Source organism: Euleptes europaea, chromosome 3 (assembly GCF_029931775.1).
Source record: "Euleptes europaea isolate rEulEur1 chromosome 3, rEulEur1.hap1, whole genome shotgun sequence".
NCBI lineage: Eukaryota > Metazoa > Chordata > Lepidosauria > Squamata > Sphaerodactylidae > Euleptes > Euleptes europaea.
The window spans coordinates 10,003,599-10,022,726 of NC_079314.1; the positions used below are offsets into that span (position 1 = coordinate 10,003,599).

Below are 19,128 nucleotides of genomic sequence, written 5' to 3' on the forward strand. Positions count from 1 at the left end.
TTCTGGTTGGAGATCTCCTGCTATTACAACTGATCTCCAGCCAATAAAGATCAGTTCACCTGGAGAAAATGGGTGCTTTGGCCATTGGGTTCTATGGCATTGAAGTCTGTCCCCTCCCCAAACTCCACCCTTTTCTGGCTCCACCCCAAAAACCTCCCACCAGTTGTGAAGAGGGACCTGGCAACCCTACTTCCAAAGCAGCCATTTTCTCCAGGAGAACCAATCTCTGTCATCTGGAGATCAGTTGTAATGCCAGGAGATTTCCAGGCCCCACCTGGAGGCTGGCAGCCCTCTCCAAATTCTCTTCACAGAATCCCCTGAAGAACATTTACCAACAAAAGCACGCTTCCTTATCTCTCTGTGGAAGTCAGTTTCAGAATCCCATTGGAGCAGGAAGGGGTATATTGTTTTTGCAAGTCCCGTTGCCTGATGTAATGTGGACTTTCCGACAAGATAAAGACTGTTTTCCTGGTGGGTTCAGGGTCTATATGGGGCCAGGGTTAATCTGCAAACAGGAAGGGTTGTCCGGGGTTCTGCCTGGCAGATGGCACAATCATAATGACTTCTGTCTTTGTGGCCCAGGAATACCTGCAAAGAGGCCCCATATGGATAGATTCTCAAGTGCAGATCACAGTCCTGAGCCAAGCTCATGCCAACTGAACTTTGTCCCAATCAGCACCCTTCTGCTCGACCCATTCATGGATCTGAGTTAATCTGTAACCGCCGAAGGGAGCGTCTCTGGTTATATAAGGGTAGTGTTGAAATGCTTTTCTTCTTCTTTGCACAACTGAAATTTCAGCAGCGAGTGGGAGAAGAAGATCTTTGAGTTCCCAGATGGTTCTTCCTGGTGTGGTTTCCTTCTTCCTGGCCTTCTGCATCGCCGTTCTGTTCATCCTGTTGTTACGGAAAACACCCACCAACAGGGTTAAGCTGCCCCCAGGCCCCCCAACACTGCCTTTGGTGGGGAACTTGTTCCAAGTCGGTGTTCAGGATATCGTCCAGACCCTTCTTCGGGTGAGCATCGCTCGGCTGCTGGGGGGCACAGGGTGCCCTTTTCAAGGGGGCCTCTCCGTGCCGCACAGAATGGAAGAGGAGGGGCGACTGTCCCATGGGCTAGGATAGAATGCACATTTGACAGTGCAGAAGATTTCCGCCTCCTGTTCTTTGGCCAGGGAGAGGTCTTTATTGGCTGGGGTGGGGGATCAGATGTTCCCTCTGACCCCTATGTGATCCAGAGGAGAAGAGCCATGCTGCCCCTCACTTTGTATAGTGAAAATACCAATAGCTTGCCTTCTCGGGATGTCATTAGGGGGACTGAATTCATTGCTATCATCGTCTTTGAAACATTCTAATGTAATTTTAAAAAGCTGAAAGCTGATAGGAAGAAAGTAGATTCCTTTGAAATGTGGTGTTGGAGGAGAGTGTTACGGATACTGTGGACTGCCAAAAAACAAACAAACAAACCAGTGGGTTATAGATCAAATCAAGCCTGAACTGACCCTAGTAGCTACAATGACTAAACTGAGGCTATTGTACTTTGGTCCCATTATGAGAAGACCAGAGTCACTGGAAAAGACAATCATGTTCGGAAAAGTTGAGGGGAGCAGGAAAAGAGGAAGACCCAACAGATGGATTGACTCAATAAAGAAAGCCACAGCCCTCAGTTTGCAAGACCTGAGCAAGGCTGTTAAAGATACCGTATTTTTCGCTCCATAGGACGCACCTGACCATAAGACGCACCTAGTTTTTAGAGGAGGAAAACAAGAAAAAATATTGTTTTCCTCCTCTAAAAACTTGTCTTATGGAGTGGATGCCGGCTGGGCGCATGCGCGTTGGGATGGTGCGAGCTGGCGTTCCCCGCCCCAACGGCCAGCTGGGAGGCGGGAGGGCCGCACAGAGCCGGCTGGGTGCGTGCGCGTCGGGACGGCGCAAGCCGGCGCACGCGCCCAGCCAGCTCTGTGCAGCCCCTCCCCCTCCCAGCTGGCCGTCGGGGAGGGGAACGCCGTCTCTCACCATCCGGACACACACACGCCCAGCCGGCTCTGTGCACCTCGCCCGCCTCCCAGCTGGCCATCGGGGCGGGGAATGCCAGCTTGCTCCGTCCCGACGCGCACGCGCCCAGCCGGCATTCACTCCATAAGACGCACAGACATTTCCCCTCACTTTTGAGGAGGAAAAAAGTGCGTCTTATGGAGCGAAAAATACGGTAGGTCGTTTTGGAGGACATTGATTCATAGGGTCACCATGAGTCAGAGGCGACATGACATCACCTAACACACACACACAATATAATTTAAAGACACTGTGTCTGTCTCTGGAAAATGTGGATTGGAAAGACATCACTTGAGCATGTGTTGAGTGTACATCCCTCACTATTACTGACAACTATAACTGCAGCATAGGGATCAGATGGCCTTCTAGGGAGGCAAGTGGCTACAACATCTGATAAATTCAGTGTGAGATATTATGGGTAGTGTTGACACCTTTGATAATAGAGTCAGGTTCAATCTGGAGGGACACCTGGCAGGAGATGGAAGAGAATATCCCACACGTGACTGCTTCCTCCATTCTGTTAAACAAGAGCAAAATTATTGCAACTTGCAATTTTTCCAATCCACAAAAGAAAGCCCCTGGCTATTTTATGCTGTACTGCTTTTACATGAGAAGTGCCATTATACAAGCTGACCTTTGAGGTATCAGAATTTCAGAGGCCTCATCAGCAGCAGGACGAGCAGAACTCAAACAGATGCAGTTTTTCCTATCCCAGTATATAAATCTGTTGCCGTTTACGCACGGCTGTTTCCTCGCGGCCACCCTGCTGACTACTTCAGGGCTTTGCTTTGATTATGCTTGCATTTTCTGACCATCAGAGGTCACCTTGCTTTCCCAGTGGGTTTTCACGCATTTCGCCCGCATTTTCTGGATTTATGTTTAGCCAGCATCCAGAAAACACATGAAAAATGTGCGAAAACCCACAGGGAGACCTCTAACAGTCGGGAAATGCAAACATATTCAAAGGAAAGTCCCAAAGTACCGTAGTGGGCGGGGGGACCATGGGGAAACAGCCATGAATAAATGGCCTTGGGCTCATTTTGACTTCCAGACCTAACAATCCCTCTCTTGTCCCTGCCATGTGGTAGGCAGTGTGAGGCTCCAAAGCCAACCTTTGCTCTTATGACTGCCTGTTTCCTGCACTCTCTTCCTGTGAACACTTACTCAGGTGCAAGTCCCAGTGAACTCAGTAGGACTTTGTGCCAAGTAAGAATTCATCAGGTTGCATCTGTAAGTGGCCCAATAAAAGGCCAGTCTTCAGAAGCTGTGATAGTTGTAGAGACAAGGGCATACCTCCTGGGGCAGGGGAGTGAAAGATTGGAGCCTTACATCTCTTTATGTTCCTTCAGAGATACTGAGAAAACCCAGTGTCCTGGCACTCATCCTTTGTGTCTCCTGGCAGCTCCAAGAGCAGTATGGCCCAGTTTTCACCATCTACATAGGCTCCCAGCCAGCTGTGGTTCTGTGTGGTTACGAAGCTGTGAAAGAGGCACTTGTGGATTATGCAGAAGTGTTTGCCGGGAGGGCACCAATAAAAGTTATGGACAAGAGATTCACAGATTATGGTGAATATTAAACAAAAAATATTAGAGATTATTAGCAGCGCAAATGCAAAATTGAGGGGGAGGGGGACATTTTCTCATGTAGTGTTCTGACCACATTGGCATGCTGGAAGCGAAAGGGAGAGATTCCTATAAAATCTATTGAGAGAGGGAAATGAGCGTGTGTACCGTTACATGCTCCCCACTTCTAATCAGTTAATAATTCCTGGGAGATGGCTACATAGTTCTCTTTCCTTTGGATGTGAGAGCACGTATGGAGCGATTACATTTATTTTATTTACACGCAGAGCATAGTGGAAGCAAATAGGCACTCCCTTTGCAGGTAGCAAATTAGCAGAGCCCTGCCACAGATTCTCAGAGAGTAGCTTGTGGGGCCCTCGTAGCTGTGACCTCGCTTTTGGTAACCAGGTCTCAAGTCTCAGCTCTTTCTCTCACCCCCTGCATCCAATCCCACTGCCATATTACACGTAGATACACATACCACACCCACAAAGCACTAGGGTCAGGGCCTAACCAGACATGACATTTTGCTCTTGGGAACTTACAGGTAGCAGCAGGTGCCACTTCTGACTGTTTGCATAAGCATGTCTTCAGGTCACTGCTCTTCTTTGCCCTAATTTCTTTTCTGCTCCCATATTCCTCCACATGCCCGGTGCTTATATGCCTCTGAAGTGCAAAGTGTTAAACATAGGTTAGATTGACATTAGTAAAAAGGTAAAGGTCCCCTGTGCAAGCACTGGGTCATTCCTGACCCGTGGGGTGACGTCACATCATGACGTTTACTAGGCAGACTTTGTTTATGGGGTGGTTTGCCAATGCCTTCCCCAGTCATTTTCCCTTTACCCCCAGCAAGCTGGGTATTCATTTTACCGACCTCGGAAGGATGGAAGGCTGAGTCAACCTTGAGCCAGCTACCTGAAACCAACTTCCGTCATAGATATATGTTTTTTGTCTGCCATGCTTAGGCGCTGCAGTGAGGGAAACGTGCCAGTATTTTAATGTTTCAGTTCTATGAGGCATCGGGGCAAATAGGTATTGTCTTTTTCTTTTTTTGGCACTGGGTAATGACTCTCATCCAATCTTGGAAGCTAAGCAGGGTTGGCCCTGGTTAGTACTTGGATGGGAAGTCTGGGGAAGTCCAGGGTCGCTACGCAGGGGTAGGTAATGGCAAACCATCTCTGTTTGTCTCTTGTTTGAAAACCCTACGGGGTTGCTGTAAGTCAAATTTCAATACCTTTATTGGCATACCATCAAGCAGTTGATGGGTTGCCGTAAGTCAGCTGCGACTTGACAGCATTGTACACACACGATGAATCTACGTGGATGAACATGTGAACCTATAGAAATTATTACTGATGCCACCTTGTGGCCATCTGGTACAAGGACCTGATTTTTGGAGACAGACGTGTGCTTGAAATGGCAAGGAATCACAGGATGGCATCTAGGTGATAAAAGCCTAGGGTTGCCAAACTCTATGACATTGAAGTCCCTCCCCTCCCCAAACCCCACGCTCCTCAGGATCCACCCCAAAAACCTCCCGCTGGTGGTGAAGAGGGACCTGGCCACCGTATAAAAGCCCATACTGGCACTGTGTTTGGGCAGTGGCAGGAGAAATGTGGCTGGAAGAGATCAGCTCAGACATTCACAAGGAAAGATACCTGTGGATTAACCGCCCCTTTCAGTTTACACTAGAGTAATGTCATGTCAGGTTAAGCCCTCAGACCCTGGATATTCATGGGACAGGCATAATTTTTGAAGAAAATATTAAGGTCGTGTTTTCCAATTTCTCATCCCATCAAGCATCACTTTATGCAAAGCCGTAGTAGTAGATCGATATATAGTGCCTGGATAACAACCTCACTGTCCTATTTTTGTCATTTCCAGGAGTGGTTTTCACCAATGGGGAGCGGTGGAGGCAACTCCGTCGCTTCTCCCTCAGTACGCTGAGGAGCTTTGGAATGGGGAAGAGATCCCTAGAGGAGCGAATCCAAGAGGAAGCTCAATTCTTGGTGGAAGAGCTGAAGAAAAAAGAAGGTGGGTCTGGTTATTTCCTCCTGCCTTCCCTCGAGAGGATGGGCGTTTTAATTAAGGCTAAAGGGGGGGGGAAGGGTAGCTGTTCTTTTTAAAAGATGCAACATGAAGTTTTGCACAAGTTTGAAATATGGTCTCTCTATCCAAATACAAAATGTTCTGAAATTTTGATTGGTAATATTAATTTGAAAGCTGGAAACATTGGAGCTGTGTGTGCCAGTTTGTCCCGTTCAATGCTCATCTCTCCTTCTGTCAGATCCCTTCACAGTCAAATTATGGGTTACGGTAGAAGTTCCAAATATGGTTCCCTCTTTGTCCTCTTTTTCCTTCAGCATTTCTCAAGCTCAGAGGAAGGGAAAAGAGCAAGGATAGCAGAGATACTAGAAGATGTTAGTCCTCGTGTAAAACAGACCAGAAGGGATGGCTTTTTGGGGAAGGATCAAGAGGACGCAAATATGTATTTTTTAAAAGGCAATGTGAGACCTTTGAAAGTTTGGAAACCAGTGAACAGGCAATTTGCCACCATGTGTTCCATAATCAATGTAGAAATGGCTGGCACGCCAGCAAATAAAGATTCCAGTTTTCTCTCCCCACCCCTGTCTTTCCGCAGGGCATCAGTTTGACCCCTCCATCCAACTCAGCCATGTCTCCTCCAACATCATCTGCTCCATCGTGTTTGGCAACCGCTTTGAATTTGAGGACAAGGATTTTGTCACTTTACTTCGCTTGATCAAGGATACCATGGTTCTGCTATCCTCCCCCTGGGTGCAGGTAGTGGAAGGAACTCCTCAGGATAAGGGCTTGCGTCTCATGACTTCTTGGGGCCAAGGAAGAGTCCTGGTTCCTTCTGTATCCTCAGTTGCCTTTCCCGTGTTTTTCTTTTTAAGAACAAAAAAGGTACAGGGGTGGGGAGAAAAGACCCAAAGCATGATTTGTAAGACCCTGAGGGTAATATATAACTTTTCTTTTAAAGCTGTTGAATTTTTTTCCACGCCTGATGAAAATCTTCCCCGGCCCGCATCAAAAATTAGCTGTCTACATGAATGAGTTAGAACGCTTCATCTCTCAGAGGATACAGATGCACCTGGAGTCATTCGATCCCAATTGCCCACGAGATTTCATTGACTGTTTCCTCACCAAAATGGAGCAGGTATTTGTCACGACCTGAGTTCGATCCCGATGGAAGTCGGTTTCAGGTAGCCAGCTCAAGGTTGACTCAGCCTTCCATTCTTCCGAGGTTGGTAAGATGAATACTCAGCTTGCTGGGCTAAAGTTTAGACGTCTGGGGAAGGCAATGGCAAACCACCATGTAAATATAGTCTGTCTAGTAAACGTTGTGATGTGATGTGATTGAAGAGAGTACTTTTTACTTGTAAGATTGAAGAAGAAATTGTCTCAGTTAACTGAGTATTGAACAATGAGCTAAAAGAAATTTAGTGGAAAGAAATCAACCCAAGGAAAATTATGCCACCGCATGTTTCCTAGAAGTACAGAATCTATAAGGTGTAGCAGTTACACTAGGATCTGGGGGGATCTAGATTCAAATTCCCACTCTGTCATGAAACTTGCCAGGTGAGCTTGGGTCTGTCACTGTTTTTCATCCTCATCGACCTCATAGGATTGTTGTGAGAGTAAATAAAGAAGAGAGAACCATGTATGGCTTGGGCAAAATAAAATATAGGCTGAGAGATAGAAAAGGCTAAAAAATACTACTACTTATGGGGTCGGGGGAGTCAGGGGAAGGCAGCTGCCTTCGGGGTCTGCTTCGAGGATTCAACAGGAGTGTTTGACTTGCCAAGAAAAGGGACATTCGATTCATCAGAGCTATTGTGAAACTCAATTTTCTTAATAGAAAGTTTCAGCCAAAATCTGAATTGTTATCCCAATAATTTTTAAAAATCGAAATCCCTAATTACAAAAGCCTAGGGCTTTAGTTGTTCAAAGAAAACAATACAAAGTTTTGAACATGGCAAAGGAAGCCAGATCATTGTCACTATCCTAAAATGTATCATTGGGAAATAAGGCTTTGTTCTATCAACAAACTTGTCAAAAGCGTGGTGTGAACTCCACTTTCCCCCTTCTCAAACACAGATTCATGGTGCTTTCAAATACACTTTTTAAGTTCTCTGCATAATCTTCACAATTTTAGCCGATCCATTCAGAGTTTCTTTAGGGCCAGGAATCCTGACTGACCCCTTGCAGCTCAGAGGTTTACCTATTGCTTAACCACACCACTTCCTCCTTCTCCCCTTTGTCAGGAGAGAGAGAACCCTGCTTCTGAATTTCATGAGAAGAACCTGACGGTGACTGTTCTCAACCTGTTCTTTGCAGGGACGGAATCAGTTAGCACCACCATGCAGTATGGCCTCCTCCTTCTCCTCCGATACCCAGAGATAGAAGGTGACAGACTCTGATCTAAGGGCTCTCTGTGTTGTTGTGGGTACCCATATACCATGGTGTCTGCCTAGAATCATGATGTTGGAAGGGGCCATACAGGCCATCTAGTCCGACCCCCTGCTCAATGCAGGATCAGAGCATTGCTTATAAGCGTTTGTCCAGCCTCTGCTTAAAGACTGCCAGTAAAGGGGAGCTCACCACCTCCCTAAGCAGCCCATTCCACTGCTGAACTACTCTTACTGTAAAAATAAATTCCCTAATATCCAGCTGGTACCTTTCCACCCATAATTTATGCCCATTATTGTAAGTCCTATCCTCTGCTGCCAACAGGAACAGCTCCCTGCCCTCCTCTAAGTGACAGCCCTTCAAATACTTCAAGAGAGCAATCATGTCCTCATGCCCTCAACCTCCTCCAGACTGAACATCCCAACTCTCTCAGCCTTTCCTAATCTGTACTGGATAGGGCTCGGTCTCCAGGCCCCTGATCATCCTCGTTGCTCTCTTCTGCACCCACTCCATTCCGTCCACATTTTTTTTTGAAGTGAGCCCTCCAGAACTGCACAAATAGTCCAGATGCCTCATTCCTTCCTTGTTTTTATTTTATTCAGAATATTTATATGCTGCCTTCCTTGCTAAACAAGTCAGATGTATTAGTTTCCTGTTCTAAACTAATACAGTTCCTTTCCTTTCAAATAGGACAGAAACCCAAAGCTGACCTGCCCAAACCCCTTCCTTTATTCTGTGTTTACACTACCATTTTAGAGACAGTATGAGGTGTCACAAACACTCATCAGAAGAATGCAGGTTTGGTTCAACCTCCACCTAATTCCAGTCCTGACTCTGACCTTTCTGTGCTTGCCCACGTCACTGCTAAAGAACCAGAGAAGATAATTGTCTGCATTGTTCAACATGTCATGTTTAACTTGTTCTTTGTTTCAAATTTGTGCTTGTTTCAGAATTCTACTGTCCTAGCCCTGACTCGGATGGCCCAGGCTAGCCCCGTCTTGTCAGATCTCGGCAGTTAAGCAGGGTCCACCCTGGTCAGTACTTGGATGGGAGACCACCAAGGAAGTCCAGGGTTGCTACACAGAGGCAGGCAGTGGCAAACTACCTCTGCTTGCCTCGAAAACCCCATGAGGGAGTTGCCATAAGTCAACTGCAACTCAATGGCATCGTTCACCACCAGTCCTGTTTATTAGATGATTGAATGGACTAACTTTGCATAATCCAATTTGAGTCTCAGTGAGAAGAGCAGACTATAAATAATGTAAATGAATAAATAAGATGAACCAAACTGTCAGGTAGTAGTCTCATCAGAGAGAGATGAGAAGAAATCTTACATGTTTGCTATTAGTCAATATAAGTCATTTTCAGTGTGAAACAATGGGGAAGGGATGGTTTGAAAAAAGAACGGGAGGGTAAGCCTAGGAAAGTTATCAGCGGATAGGTAAACAGAGGGCTATTTCACACTACGCATAATTTAGTTTTGTGCTTCTGACAAAACATTGCAATAATGATTTATACCTTCATCAAAAGTTCATGTTGTTAATAGAACCCAAAGTATAAAGCCTGGGAGCTCAAAAGGAAAGGCAGATGCAAAAGAACTTCAGCAATAAAACAGACTGCACCTCACTTTCAGACTCTTGTTGGCATAGTGTTAACCAGCTGGGGGAAAGATGTGGAATTATGGCTCTGCTCCTTACAATGCAATCCTAAATAGAGTTGTGCCCTTCTGAATACATAGAAGTCAGTGGGCTGAGAAGGGTGTAACTCTGCTTAGAATTGCTGTTAGCCTACTTCTCAAATCCCTGGGCTCCTAAGGGCTCCGTGTTCTTCTACAATTCTTGTACTATGCAGTGATTATCTTTGGTCATGCTTAAAAGAACATAAATAATTGGTAAAGGAATTTTGTCTTTCATGTATTACTATAACGTAAATATCTATATAATACCTCTACTGAACTCAGCGAGTGGTATATTCTCCTGACAAGAAGGTAAATGCGGTTCTACATTTCCTGAACAACCTAAGGTTCATCTCACTTCTAAGTGACTCCTGTGTGCTGAATGTGCCCCTTCTGGTGCAGGAAGGATTCCTAGGGCACAGCAACATTTTGGTGTTTGATTAGTGCTGGCAGATGCAGCTGTTTACCTTCAGGGCATTTAAGAAACAGCTCGATTCAAGTCCAGTAGCAGCTTAGAGGCCAGTGAGATTTTGGGGGTATGAGCTTTCGAGAGTCAAAGCTCCCTTGGTCTTATATCTGATGATGGGAGCTTTGACTCACAAACGTTCATACCCCCAAAATCTTGTTGCTCTCCACCTGCTGGGCTCGAATCGAGCTGTTCCACTGTAGACCAAGACAGCTGCCCTCTGAAACTATAAAGAAGACTCAGTGGCTAGTTCTGGAGTACAGAGCAACTAATCTGTACTGGACAGAACTTGCTTTAATGATACTGTTCATATGGCCAATTCGGCCCTGAACAATGTCACGCTGAGACCAAAATAAAAAGGGAAAAAAAGAACTATCTAAATAGCCCATTAAGGAAATTAGTGTTTTTTAATCTTAATTGACTGGGACTGGGATTGGCAACTGCCAATGTAGTATTAAAATCCACCCCTGCTAAAAGAACCCTCAGATTATCCAGTTTAGAGACAGATTCCTGAATAAAAGACATCCATCTGTCTCTAGCCTCGTTGAGCAAGTCACAGCTAAACAAGGAATGCTGAAGAGCGTCTATTTGGCCAGAACCACACTGACATACTCTCTCACAGTACGGTACCCTATTTAAATTACCTATTAACTTCCCTGATGGGATGGCATTCAGTCTAGCCAACATAAATAATCATCTGTATCACGGGATTATCAGAAAATCAAAATACATTGGGAGGAATTGAGGCAAGTTTAGATCTAGGTATAGAGGTGAGCACACCCTACGTGCTCTTATTGTAGTACTTCCAGAATCCAGTTTTTGCAAGCAGCTCAAGATGGAAGAAAGAGCTGCCGATGACCAGTGCTCTTTTAGGTCAGAAAGAGAGATTCCTAAAGACTGGATACGACCAGTTTACTCCATGGGGTTTGCTACTGGAAAGAACTAGTTAGTCAGATTTCGAATTTCTTTTTAGCCTGGAGTCAAAGCAGAGCAAAATACCACTCATTCTCTACCGCTGAAGTTCAGTGCAGGAGAAAACGACAACTGTTTTTAGCCTCTGCATCCACCTCCTTTTTTACAGCAAAAATCCAAGCGGAGATAGACCAAGTCATTGGGAGGCATCGTAGCCCCTCCATGGAGGATCGGACCAAGATGCCCTACACAGACGCTGTCGTCCATGAGATCCAGCGGTTTATAGATTTTTCCCCTGTGGGGGTTCCTCATATAACAACAAGTGACACGAACTTCCGAGGATACACCATTCCCCAGGTGTGTTAGAAAGGGAAGCATTCGTGCTGGGTCAGAATCTATCCTGTATCACTGGGATAGGTAGATGGCGTCTTTAAACCCATCTGTGGGGTTTAACACCATATTGACTTGGAAATATGGAGTGGCCCATACACATATGTCTGCTCCACTTTCTTTTCCGTGTGGTAGAATCAAATGTGGAGTGGTTGGAGGAATACCGGCAACAAAAGGAAATCTATTGTGAACATGCATAGTATAGAAGCACTGAGAAAACAATCTGAGACAAGAAGCCCCTAGATCAAAGATCACTTGGGTTGTGAAATCCTTGAACCAGGGTCTCTGAAGAAGTGGTTCCTTCTGAACAACATGCCCCCCCCCATTTGCCTTCATTGTCTGATGGTCTTCTCTGTGTGCCCCCTTTCCATCAGAGGTAATTTGAGGGAGCCCCCAAGACAAGCCCTCCTCTGCTGTGGTGGCCTCCCCAAATTCTCATTTGGTGCAGAACAAGCAAATGCACTATTTTTATTTACCAGCGCTCTTATGCCTCTACCCATACTGGGAGACATTCTTTGTTTCTTCAGTCTTCTTTTACCTATGGTTGATTTTAAATGTCTTTGTTTTTATAATCTCTGCTTTTGTGTTTTATCTGGTCCACCCCTCCCCCCCAGATAGAATAATAGAATCATACATCTAGCCCAACCTCCTGCTCAATGGAGGATCAGCCTAGAGAATCCCTGACAAGCATTCGTTCAGCTACTGCTTGAAGACTGCCGGAGGGGGGAGCTCACCACCTCCCTAGGCAGCTGATTCCACTGCTGAGCTACTCTTAACTGAAATTTTTTCCCCCTAATATCTAGCCAGTACCTTTTCCCCCCTAATTTAAACTCATTATTGTGAGTCCGATCCTCTGCTGCCAACAGGAACAAATCCCAGCCCCTTCCTTTTAGTTTACAGCCCTTCAAATTACATAAAGAGAGCAATCATGTCCGCCCTCAGCTCCTCTTTTCCAGACGAAACATTCCCAAGTCCCTCAGCCTTTTCTCGTAGGGCTTGGTCTCCGGGCCCTTGATCATCCTCATTGCTCTTCTCTGCACCCGCTCCATTCTGTCCACATCTTCTTTGAAGTAAAGCCTCCAGAAATTCACACAATACTCCAGATGCGGTGTAAAGCAGAACTATGACATCTTGCGATTTAGATGTTATGCCTCTGTTGATACACCCCAAGATTGCATTAGCCTTTTTTGCCTCTGCATGACACTGGCTGCTCATATTTAGCTTACAGTCCACCCCTACACCAAGATCTTTCTCACACACACTGCTACCCAGAAGTGTATCCCTCATCCAACATGCGTGCTTCTCATTTTTGTTACCCACATGTAGAACTCTGCACTTATCCTTGTTGAATTGCATCTTGTTCACATCCACCCACTTTTCCAGTGTGTCCAGATCTCACTGAATTCTGTCTCTATCTTCGCTGCTCCTTCCAATTTGGTATCAACTGCAACTTTAATTAGTAGTCCGCCCCCCCCCCAATCCAGATCATTTACAAAAATATTGAGTAAAATATGGTTTTATTTGCAGCTGCTACTAAGGTGTTATCTGACTCCTTTAGGTTGGAGCTCTTGTTTCATGCAGTTTGTGCTTTCTGTGTACTTATTGTGTTAATGTAATTACTACAATTCATTTGGGCCATGTTATGAAATTTAAATTGTGCAAGATTTTCTATTCCTTGGATCCATCATCAACCAAAAGGGAGGTTGCAACCAAGAAATCAGAAGGCGATTGAGACTGGGAAGGCAGCCATGAAGGAGCTAGAAAATATCCTTAAGTGTAGGGATGTGTCATTGTAAAACCAAGATCAAGATAATTCATACTATTGTATTCCCCATTACTATGTATGGGTGTGAAAGTAGGACAATGAAGAAAGTTGACAAGAAGAAAGTAGATTCCTTTGAAATGTGGTGTAGGAGGAGAGAGTTTATACAATATTTCTATGCAATTGATACAAGGTTGAAAAAGGTTGAAAAATGGGGGGAAATGGAGGTAGATCACGATGGGTAGCCATGTTAGTCTGTCACTAGCAATAGACAGTGGCAGACCTACATTTTTGGGGCCCTGAAGCTTGAACTGTTATGGGGGGCCCTTCGCAACCAGCAACAATAGGGCAACATCCAGAAAGGTCCAAAGGGCCTTTTGCCCCTTGCAAGGACCTTGAGGCTGAAATGGTGGAGAACGGGTGGGTGGGTGGGGTGGAGCCCTTGAAAATGGGCCATGCAGTGATGAAATAAAACTACAGAAGCCGTGCACCAACGAAAGATTTGAGAATCCAGCTGCCAAAATGTAGGCTGTGAATAGATTATGGCGAGCTCAGAGAGCCCTTATTGCTGAGGGTTCGAGCGCTGCAAGCCCCTGAGAAAATTTTGAAATTTGACCGATTACAGGGACATTTTCAGGCCATATGAAATGGGTATTAGAGCATATTCTAAAGTCAACATTAAGTACTTCAACCCATTGGCTTATGATACGATCACTAAAAAACTCCATTGATTTTGTTGAGAAATTCACTCATTAAAAAAAGTTGCTTCAGGGGCCCCCTCCGGGATTAGGGGCCCTGAAGCTTAAGCTTCATTAGTTTCACAGTAAATCCGCCTCTGGCAATAGAAAAGAGTAAGAGTCCAGTAGCACCTTAAAGACTAACAAAATTTCTGGCAGGGTAGGAGCTTTTCAGGTATCTGAAGAAGTGAGCCGCAGCTCACGAAAGCTCATACCGTGCCAGAAATTTTGTTAGTCTTTAAGGTGCTACTGGACTCTTGCTCTTTTCTATTGCTGGGGAAAAAATGGGTATGAGAAATCTGATAACAGTGTGAAATTAAAAACTCACAGATTCATTTCTTAACAGGGAGAAAGAAACCAAACTGGGGATATGCAAATCCCAATAGCTGGCTTCTGAAATCCCTTCCTGCGAACAAGGGGCTCTGAGTGCACTGTAGAAACACAAACCGTTATCATCACTGCTTTCCCGTTCTAGGTTTGAAGTCAACGTAGAGCCAGTGGGCAGATCTGGCAGACTGTGTGGACGGGAAAGGGGCTCCAGGAGTAGTCTGAATGGGCCTCCATAACCCACGCTGTGCTGTTCCTTCTTTCCCAGGGCACCACAGTCTTGACTTTCCTGACCTCCGTCCTGCATGACCCCCAGCACTTTGAGACGCCCAAGAAGTTCAACCCGGGCCACTTTCTGGATGAAAACGGGGCGTTTAAGAAGAGTGAGGCCTTCCTGGCGTTTTCGGCAGGTGATGCACGTTCCTATTGGGTCCCAGAATGGAAAGGAAGCGGGAGCACGAGGAGTGGCATTGCTAGGCTTTAGGAGGATTTAAGAGTTGGGGGGTGGGGAGAACCAGAATGGCAAAATCCATACATAGGGCTGCCAACCTCCAGGTGGGGCCTGGAGATCTCCTGGAATTACAACTGATCTCCAGACTACAGAGATCAGTTCCCCTGGAGAAAATGCCTACTTCGGAGGGGGGACTCTAGGGCATTTCACCTGGAGAAAATGGCCACTTTGGCAATTGGACTCTATGGCATCAAAGCCCCTCCCCTCCCCAAACCCTGCCCTCCTCAGACTCCGCCCCAAAAATCTCCAGGTATTTCCCAACCCACAGCTGGCAACCCTACCAATAGTAAATCAGAAGCCTTGCTGGGCAAAAGCCCTACCTGGCCCCACCCACTTCTTAAAAACACTTGGGCGGGCACGAGAAAAGATGTTGGCAGGTGCCAAGGCACCCACAGGCACCATGTTGGAGACACGTATACTAGGCAAAGAGGAAGTTCCCTATAAAATCATCTCATTTCTTCCCTCTCCAGGGAAAAGGATTTGCTTGGGCGAGGCTTTGGCCCGCATGGAGGTCTTCTTATTCCTCACTACGCTGTTGCAGAACTTCAGCCTGGAAACACTTCAGGATCGGGAGGAAATTGACATTTCGCCAAAAACAGAAAGTAATGGGAATTTCCCTCGATACTACCAACTTTCCATGGTTCCACGGTAAATGAGCTCAGGTGAACAAGAACCAAGTCTGAGAGCAGAGGAACCAGGTCTCCTCCCTGTCTCCAGTCTTAACATTAAATGTAATATTGTAAATCTAAACACATCAAAACGTCCTTGGTTTACTTGGGGGATGAGGTCGGATCACTTAATAATTTCTCAGAACTCCATGATTAATAAAGAGTCTTTGATGTGGATATTGATAGATTTCAGAAGGAGAATTAATTTCCCCCTCCTTCGAGGTATACATTCTGAGAAAAGCAAAGCAAAATCAAGGTATTTCTGTGCTCAAATCACAAACTATTTATTTACAAAAGCTATAAGAACATAAGAGCCTTGCTGGATCAGACCAGTGGTCCATCTAGTCCTGCATCCTGGCTCACGCAGTGGCCAACCAGTTCCTCTGGAGGTCCAACAAACGGCATATAGAGGCCGAGGCCTTCACTTGATGCTGCTTCTTGGAAGTGGGATTCACAGGCTGATTGCCTCTGAACATGGAGGCTCCCTTTATCACCACGGCTAGTAGCCACTGATAGACCTCTCCATGAATCTGTCTAATCCCTTTTTAAAGCCATCTATGCCTGGCAAACCACCTCTGTTAGTCTCTTGCCATGAAAACCCCAAAAAGGGGGTCACCATAAGTCAGCTGCGACTTGAAGGCACTTTACACACACACACATGCCTGTGACCATCACGCCATCCTCTGCCAGCAAATTCCACACTTCAATCGCTCACCATGTAAAGAAGTATTTCCTTTTGTCTGTCCTGGCTGTACTGCCCATCCTCTTCATTAGATGCCCTCATGTTCTATTATTTGGGGAGAAGGAGAAAAAGTTGTCTTTGTCAACTTTCTCTACCCTGGGCTTAATTTTATAAACCTCTATCATGTCCTTTATTTGTCTCTTTTCTAAACTGAAAAGTCCCAGACTCTTCAGCCTTTCCTCTTAGGGAAAGTGCTCCAACCCCCTAATCATCTTGGTTGTGCTCTTCCTTACTTTCCCCAGCTCTGCGATATCCTTTTTGAGATAATGGTGACCAGAACTGTACACAGCATTCCAAATGAGGCAGCACCATAGATCTATGCAAGGGTGTTATAATATTGGCCTAATAATCCTCAACACAGAGTTTTTGCCTTTTCCACTGCTGCAGCACCCTGAGTTGACACTTCCATTGAGCTATCTACTACGACCCCAAAATCTTTTCCCCTCTCAATCTCAGCAAGTTCAGACCGTTAGCCTATACTTGAAGTTGGACATTTTTGTTCCAATGTGCGTAGCTTTACACTTACCAATGATGAATTTCATTTGCCTCGTTGTCGCCCACTCACCCAATTTGCGGAGGTCCTCCTGGAGCTCTATACAGTCATCCTGGGTTTTCAGTATCCTGAACAACTGCGTGTCATCTGAAAACCTGGCTACAACACTACTCACCCCTAGTTCTGGGAGATTAAGGGCTAATTCAGAGTATGCAAACCAATTCCAAAGCATAGCTCCCCGCTTGCTCTTGTGGGCACTTAAGCTCCTCCTGTATCCTTGACATGAAACAGGAAACTGGGAAAAACCTGAAAGCCATGCTACTCTTGCCATAAAACACAAAGGCAGGAAAGGCAAGAAGACCAAATAGTTTCCCCCGGGAAGAAGAAGTGTTAGTTTTATATGCCAACTTTCTCTACCACTTAAGGGAGAATCAAACCAGCTTTCAATCACCTTCCCCTTCCCACAACAGACACCCTGTGAGGTAGGTGGGGCTGAGAGAGTTCAGAGAACTGTGACTAGCCCATGATCACCCAGCAGGCTTCGTGTGTAAGAGTGGGGAAACAAATCCAGTTCACCAGATTAGCCTCCACTGCTCATGTGGAGGAGTGGGGAATCGAACCCGGTTCTCCAGATTAGAGTCTGCCACTCCTAACCATTACACCACACTGGCTGATGGTCTTTCACAGATAAGTCCCGAGGGGATTCTCCCTCTACTTAGGGTTGCCAACCTCCAGGTAGTTAAGCAAACAGAAAAAACAACAACCTGTACCAGTGATAAGTAACTTTACATAAAAGGCAGCATGGATGCTCCAACATTAAAGGTCGAAAAATGGTAAATCTTAAACTGCAAAATATTATTTATTCATAGGCACTAATAGCATTAACTCATGCTGTTGCCAACATCATAAATCAAACAGTTCAAACATAAAACGCTATCTGACTATTGAGCATCATAGTTACAGAAGCATACGAGGGGAACAATACAATAAGGAATTGCAATTCAACACTGACGCAAGCAAGTCCATGTAGGAATTGCGATAGGTGTTGCAGGTAAAGCAGAGTAACAAGAATAATCAAAGAAGAGAATTGAGTTTTTCACCATGAGGCATAGCTGAACTTATGGCAAAGTGAACCTAGGTTAGATGACCCATGACTCCCAATCAGAGTTGTTACCTGGGAGAAGTCTCTGGATGGTTTAAACTGGTGTAGGTCAGAACAAGATTCTCAGGAGCAAGGAGTGAGATCATTCCCCCCTACCATCTTCCCACAGATGAGTCGAATAGCCCAATTAAGCTGGTATGCAGCACTGCCCTTGAACGCACATAACTTGCTGGGGTAGCGAGCTGCAGGTGTTGCTTGTCAGCTATGAGCTCTGCCAGGCCTCTTGTGAACTACAAAGCAAATTCTATGCATACAAAATGGAGAATATACTGATGTCAAGCTAAAGTCAAGAACAAAATGGTTCTCCTGTCTTCACACCATGGCATCTGATCTCTGCCGCCTGCAGATCAGTTGTAATAGTGGGAGATCTCCAGCCACCACCTAGAGGTTGGAAAGGAAACCGTACTCAACTCTATATGCAAAAATATCAAAAGTGTATTACAATACAGTGAATATGACAGTGGAGTACAATTGAATTTCAATGGCTTCTCTGTGCAATCTGACAAAATAGTTGGTAGAATGGTCCAGTATTTCAGTGTCCTGGAATAAGACCCTGTGTCCTGTTTGGGTCAGTCCATGTTCAGCCACTGCTGATTTCTCAGGTTGGCCAAGTCTGCAGTATCTTACCTGAGAAATCAGCAGTGGCTGAACATGGACTGACCCAAACAGGACACAGGGTCTTATTCCAAGACACTGAAATAGTGGACCATTCTACCAACTATTTTGTCAGATTGCACAGAGAAGCCATTGAAATTCATAAACATCAGCACAACTTTAACAGAAAAGAAGAGAGTTTAAGAATGAATAAGGCTTGGCTTCCTGTCCTGAAAACCTCCAGACTAACAAAGTCTACAGTCTACAATACCCATGAGGATTAGCTTTGGATTCCACATGTTAACAGGATACAGTGGTTCCACATTAACATACCACACCCTCATTAGCACATTATCTTGATACTTACAGGACAATGATTAGCACATTACCTTTAATACTTTGCAGGACAATGACTCAGCTCAAACCCAACCTCCTTCTGACTATATATTACTCTTCGTACACACTTGACACTGAGAGACACTGTCCTTCAGTGTTACACAGCTGCTGGCGAAACGTCAGGAAAGAAAATACCAAGATCACGGTCACACAGCCCGGATAACCTACAAGAACCGATGAACTCTGACCCTGAAAGCCTTCGACAACAATTGTGTAGTTCATATAAGCTTATAATTATGTATCTT

The 19,128-nt window shown here is 45.4% G+C and overlaps 1 protein-coding gene across 1 annotated transcript; it reads left to right on the forward strand.

The window, feature by feature from the left end:
- The first annotated feature begins 834 nt into the window (after positions 1-834).
- LOC130474271 (cytochrome P450 2G1-like) lies at positions 835-15,480 on the forward strand. Its single transcript, XM_056845817.1, has 9 exons — positions 835-1,014; positions 3,455-3,617; positions 5,499-5,648; positions 6,256-6,416; positions 6,619-6,795; positions 7,904-8,045; positions 11,271-11,458; positions 14,586-14,727; positions 15,299-15,480. Exons 1-9 carry the CDS (start codon positions 835-837, stop codon positions 15,478-15,480), a joined length of 1,485 nt encoding a protein of 494 aa, XP_056701795.1.
- Positions 15,481-19,128: the final 3,648 nt, after the last annotated feature.

What these genes read in the sequence shown, in the direction of transcription:
- LOC130474271 (XM_056845817.1), top strand. Translation starts at nt 835, where the DNA reads ATGGTTCTTCCTGGTGTGGTTTCCTTCTTCCTGGCCTTCTGCATCGCC. An exon ending in TCGTCCAGACCCTTCTTCGG is followed by an intron (nt 1,015 to 3,454) that starts GTGAGCATCGCT and finishes GTCTCCTGGCAG; the next exon opens with CTCCAAGAGCAGTATGGCCC. An exon ending in TATCCTCCCCCTGGGTGCAG is followed by an intron (nt 6,417 to 6,618) that starts GTAGTGGAAGGA and finishes TTTCTTTTAAAG; the next exon opens with CTGTTGAATTTTTTTCCACG.